Genomic DNA, 6,170 nt, shown 5'->3' with positions numbered 1-6,170 from the left:
TTCATTCATTACACATCATGTACAAGAAACGTTAAAGTGCTTCACATAAAACATTAAAAGTATAAACATTAAAAACTGCAAAATGCAAAGGAAACATTAAAAATACGAACGTTAAAACAAACTAAAGAGTAAAAACAGAATAAGATCTGTACTTCTCCACGAAAGTTTTCACCCAGCCCTTTCAGTCTTCCACAGCTTCTTCTGCTGTTTTATTATCACGTTAATATTTCTGTTCTCCATCTGAACGATGAGATAAAAGCTGTGCATCCAAGGCGCATTGAAAAGAAGGATTGTTAAATGAAGCTTAATCTTCTCTGTTGTTCCCCAGCAGAAGCTGCAAAAGCATAAAGATCAGTCTGGACATAGTAACAATGAAAGAATCTGAAACAGAATAAAACAGACAAAAAGCAATAACTAAATGTTACAATGGGGAGCTAAGAGTTGTTTTAAAAAAAACAGCAGCAGCAAATAGAAAAGATTTCATGCATGGTTGCATGAGGAAAAGAAAGCTGCATCTAAATGTGTCGACGTTTGATGAAAGTTTCATCACTGGCCGTTTGTTCCAGACTAGCTGTCCTTTCATCTGCCACCTTTATATTCTCTGAACATATCACAGATGAATTCTGGGCCTTAACCATTTTATTTGAACTCTTACATTAGATTTTTTTCTGTTCTGTGAATGTTGGCAATCAGATCCGATGAGGTCAACATGGAAAGGTGACGTACTCTGTCGATGATGAGCTCCAGCCACAAGGTGCTTCCTGCGTTACTAAAGAGGATGATTACAGTTTTAATTCTTTGGAGTAAATCATTTCTCATCCTGTTGTTTACTTGCTTCAGAAAGCAAGTTGGCTGAGCTGCAGTCGCCTGGCAGCAAAATGGTGCTTTCAAGTGATCCACAGAAAAAAAAACCCAGTTTCTCAGCCTTAGGATACTGCAGGGCAACTACAGCTTGAGGCCTGTACATAATAAATGTGACGGTGCTATTGAAGTGATGAAAAGCCTGGAGTTTTAAAGTTGGAAAGCGATGTAGTGCTGTTTGACAACTGCAAATGAAGTCTATGGACATGATCTCTGCAGTTAAACAAGCATTTTTTGTGACTGACTGCTCACAAGTCTCTGTCTCTGTCTTGAACACTGTAAAGTGCTGATGTTCATAGTTTTCTTCATCATTTAGTGAAAAGGCACCAAATGAATAGATTTTAAAATCCTCTTTGTAATGATTTTTTGTTTGTTTGTTGTTTTTGGGGGGGGGGCATTACAAGTAACATATCCCATCTCCTGCGATGGACTGGCGAGCTGTCCAGGGTGTACCCTGCCTTCGCTCAAAGCCAGCTGGGATAGGCTCCAGCTTCCCCGCGACCCTGAATTGGATTAAGCGGTTCAGAAAATGAATGAATGAATGAATGTCCCATCTTCTTCCATGTTTCCACATTATTGACATGATAAACTGAGGCCCTGAAAGAAGGTCCAATATCTACTAGAATGTGAACAGTCTGTAACCCTTTAGGTGCTGGATTATGTCATAATCTTGTAACTAGATATATATATATATATATATATATATATATATTAAAAAAAAGGCCATTTTGAATGGTTTTAATCAAAATCTTTATATCCGTCGGTGGTTTCTACACCAAAACAAATCTGAGGCGATCTTTGCAAAAGCTGCTAAAAAAAAAAAATGTGAACCATAGTTTTCCACTAACTGATTTAAAACAAATAAATCAGACTATAGGATGTATATATATATGTATGTATATATATATATGTATGTATATATATATATATATATATATATATATATATATATATATATATATATATATATATATATATATATGTATGCATATATATATATATATATATATATATATATATATATATACATATATATATATATATATATATATATATATATATATATATATATATATATATATATATATATATATATATATTCAACTGTAGTGAATTAATTTAGAATAATCGCATGATGAAATTTGCCCCAAAAAAGCATCATTTTATAAATTTAAATGGATTTTAAGCAATAATTAAATCAAATAACAGTAAGAGACATTAATATAATAACTTTGAAACAGTAAAAAAGAAATAGAAAACATGAACAAAACTGAACAGACCCAAAGTTAAAGTGTAGTTTTAAATATTTTAACAAACAACTGCAGCTCCAGTTATTCTCTAATTAAGAGTCTACAGCATGTTACAGTCATTTTAATGGGAGGCGGGCAGAAACAATGAAACACAAAGTTTGGTTTGTACTGACAAATAATACCATCCTGCTAACTGTGGCTGATCATAAGGACAAATAATCTGATTGCAAAAGTAAATCTGAAACAGTCAAACTCCGTTCAGGGATGTCTAGTTTGGGTCCTTTAGGGTGGCTGTTCTGCAGTGGAGGGAGGGATTAAAATAAGGCTTATAAACTATAAGAACGATCGTAAATAAGAGGGACACAGTGTTATTTAATTAAATGGTTAACTACTGTTTTCTCTTGCAGCTTTTTTCAGTGAGATAATAAAGTCGGGCGATACCAACAACCTTGTTTTTGGACCCGATGCAAAAACTGTACGGCTAGAAAATCATCACAAACTTTAATAATGCCCCTAAATCAGCTTTTATCTCTGAATTAATGCTAAATTAAGATTTTTATGGAAGGAGTAATAACTTTGTAGTTCAGTAGTTTGTAATACAAATAAAACGTATACATTAATCCCACAGATAAATCCCTTTTCATAAACATGTTCATTTTGACAAGCCTAAAATGGACCCTGGATATTTTTGTTCACTTGCTATCAGATCAGTATAAAATCTTCCATTTTTTCCATTTTCCATCTCCTCCGTGTGCTGCTTTAGAAGTGGTTTTAGCATGGATGGATGTACGGTGATTTCTAACAGAAGCATAACTTTAATCTTCAGTAGATGACCATCATCATCCTCAGGAGGCATTCTCTGTAATCCACTGCATCACAACCCAGTGGGGCTGCATGAAAGGTTCCCATGTGCCATGTTGCAGTAGAAAGTGGTAAGAGATCCGAGCTCTCTTGACAATTTCACTTGTCAGTCTTTGTCTCACATCCTCTGTTTCAGGACAGCCTGTCCTCCGATCTGTAGGGGTTCCTGAAGTTTATAGTTGTTGCAACAGCCTAACGGATGTGCTGTGGGTGTGCTGAGTTTCTTATTAAATGGTTTGTCTCATCAAACTAATCTGCTTTTCCCCTCCTTTGTATGTGCTTTTCTCTTACTCTGGACCCCTCATAGATAAGAGGGTGTATAGTGGTCTCTAAACAAGTGCATTCTCCTTATCTGCAGGGAGTTTCACTGATAAACACTCGTCCAACCTAAACAGTGGCGCTTCTAGCTGCACCATATTACCTCAGAAAAATCTGTTGCACAAGAATGCCACTGCTAAAAGCAGTTGCCAAACATCCTTTGCAAGCTGCCTTGAGTGTTTTTCAGTTTCAGTATGGGATACAAAGCGCCAAAGAAGGATGGCAACAAAGGAGGAAAGTATGAAAATGGACAGATTGTACTGGTACGGGAATTTCAGCCTGCTGACAAACCAGCAGTGCAGAGGATTTTCTCTGAAGGTCTCATGGAAATGATACCGGATACTGCCTTCAGAGGTTTGAAACATCACCCAGAGAGTCTTCTGCTTTACGCCACAATGACAGGTACCTTATTTCTTTTCTTTTTCTTTCTTTAAATTTCACTTTTCTTATTTCTTCTGGAGCTTTGAAAAGAATAGGTGGAAACTACAGGAGACTGTTGAGTTCTCAGCCTTTGTGTCCTTTTATATTTCTTTCCTTTGTTTTCTTTTGTCTAGAAAATCTTTGAAAGCCTTGTTTTAATGCAGCTAATATGCTTTCCCTGGCAGTTATTTGTTTCGCCATCACCATGTGTTGGTGGGTGATAGGACTCCTCCCAGCTGCTGTGGTGTGTTTGCGCTACTTCTACAGCAGACGTGTGATCCATGGCTACCTACGGCAAGCCATGAGCAGAGACATGGAAGACATTGAAGGATGTTACATGAAATCACCAGGTATCTAAATGGTATGTGTAGCTGAAGCAAAAAAAAAGAGTTTGAGCCATCTAACGCTCAGCATTGTGTCAGGTCTCAACCGAAGGTTCAAGATTAGCTGCAAACTATTGCATCAAATCCTGTTTCATCAGTTCAAAACTGAAATTTCTGGGAGCTTTGTTGTTAATTTAGGTACTGTAAGGCACTGAAAAGAGAATATCCTGTAGTGAAATGACTGATTTATGTGTCATCTACAAAGTCTGTGATAAAAGAAATATAGGAACGACCGCGGTAGTTTGAAATATCTTAAGTTTCTTTGTTCCCCCCCCCCCCCCCCCCCCCCCCCATCTCACCTCAGGCTCCTGTTTGTGGGTAGCAGTGCTGCAGGGTAAAGTGGTGGGTGTTGTAGCAGCAGTTGGCCGGTCGGCGAGCACCGTGGAGCTGCAGCGGATGTGTGTTGACCAGCGTCATCGGCGGTCTGGAGTTGGTTTCGCACTGGGACAGAAGGTTTTGGAGTTTGCGGTCGTTAACAGATACTCATCTGTCGTCCTGGGGACCACAGCATACACACCGGCTGCTCATTTGCTCTACCAGCGTCTGGGTTTCCACTGTGTGGGAGTCACCAATGGCTACGTTACACCTGGTGCAAGGCAGTCCTTGCTGGAGCGAATTTTCTACAGGGTGCGACATCATCACTACAGCCTTAATGTAAAAGACAGTAAAAAACTTTCTAATGGACACCACTGACTTGACTGGCAGTGCTAATGATTAGCCTGAATTTTTTTATGCTTTTCACAGTTCACATGTGTTATTTTGTGATTTTGATAGTTGACTTTTTTCTCCTTTAAGCATGTTGAAACTTAACTTAATTAAGAGCAGAAGCTGTGACCCGCACTGGCAAATAAAACCGCCTCATCAGCTGTGGTTGTACAGGAGGACAAACAATCTGAAATCTGAAACAGTCAAACCTGGTCCAGCTCGATGCTTAATCTGGGTCCTCAAGGGTTCTGCAGGTTTTAGATGATGAATGAAAGTTTTGTGTGATTATTTTTTATGAAAATTATTCAAATAAATCTATATTACTAAATATGAACATGCATTTACCTTCTGACCCTTCCTTACTTTTCTCTTTTCTGTTAGAAAATTCAGTTGAACCCTTTAGGCTCATTTTGCTCTTATAATTCCAAAAAATTACAGACATAATTATTTAATACAAACAACAACAACAACAACAACAACAAAAGTTTTAAAAAAAACCCCAACAAAAAAAAGTTTATCTTTTTGAATAAATTAGTCGAATTTGACATTTTAGAAGTGTAAAAAGTAAAAATTTAAAAAATTGTGCTGTAGATTCTTCCAAAATGACATAACCTATAAACCTATAAACATAACCTTTTCAATTAATAACACAGATTTCAGATTTTACTGTGTTCAACATTTTAAAATGATCTTTCTGAGATACAAACCATAAGATGCTGAAAATGTCTTAATCTCATTCTGCAGGATCTGGAAAACGTTGCAGAATAAAACCTTAAAAACTCTTAAAATTAACTAATAAAATAACTACAATCATAATTAGATCGTTTTTTTAAACATGTAGGTTCCAGTCTGTCCATATTTGGTGCGTTATTAAATAACAAGTTTAATTAAGGACAAATGACAAAAAGCATGTCTTTCTTTACTGGTAGGCAAACATTTAAGAAGGGTCTTTGTCATTAATTAAACTTGTAATTTAATAACACATCAAATATGGACAGACTGGAACCTACATGTTTAAAAAACTGTCTAATTACGATTGTTGTTATTTTTTTAGTTATTTTATTTTGAAAATATTGAAAATCTTACATACTCCACCTTTAAGGACAAAAAGCATTGTAGTAGTTCAGCAGAAATATGACTAAGTTTTGTTTTTTTTTAAAGAGTTTTAAAAAATTTTTTTACAAGAAAAATGAAGATTTCAGATGTTATTTTATTCTAATTTTTGGTCAAGGTGTGGCTCAAGTTTATCAGATTGTAAAAATATAACAAATGTAGTTTTCCAAAGAGTTCTACTATGAAGCAATGAAAATAACAGATAAAATAAACAAAAATAAAGAGACAACACAATACAAGTTAGGTACACAAAATTGAA

At 35.9% G+C, this 6,170-nt stretch overlaps 1 protein-coding gene across 1 annotated transcript; it reads left to right on the top strand.

Annotated features, from left to right (window-relative positions):
* Positions 1–3,484: 3,484 nt before the first annotated feature.
* On the top strand, positions 3,485–4,786 carry LOC306774922 (N-acetylaspartate synthetase-like; the record flags this gene model as incomplete). Its single annotated transcript, XM_079265112.1, has 3 exons — positions 3,485–3,692; positions 3,896–4,060; positions 4,398–4,786. 3 exons carry the CDS (start codon positions 3,485–3,487, stop codon positions 4,784–4,786), a joined length of 762 nt encoding a protein of 253 aa, XP_079121238.1.
* Between the last annotated feature and the right edge of the window lie 1,384 nt (positions 4,787–6,170).

Source organism: Telmatherina bonti, assembly GCF_933228915.1.
Source record: "Telmatherina bonti genome assembly, chromosome: 3".
Taxonomy (NCBI): Eukaryota; Metazoa; Chordata; class Actinopteri; order Atheriniformes; family Telmatherinidae; genus Telmatherina; species Telmatherina bonti.
Note: the sequence above shows the minus strand (reverse complement) of the source record. Positions and strands in the feature narration are given on the sequence as shown.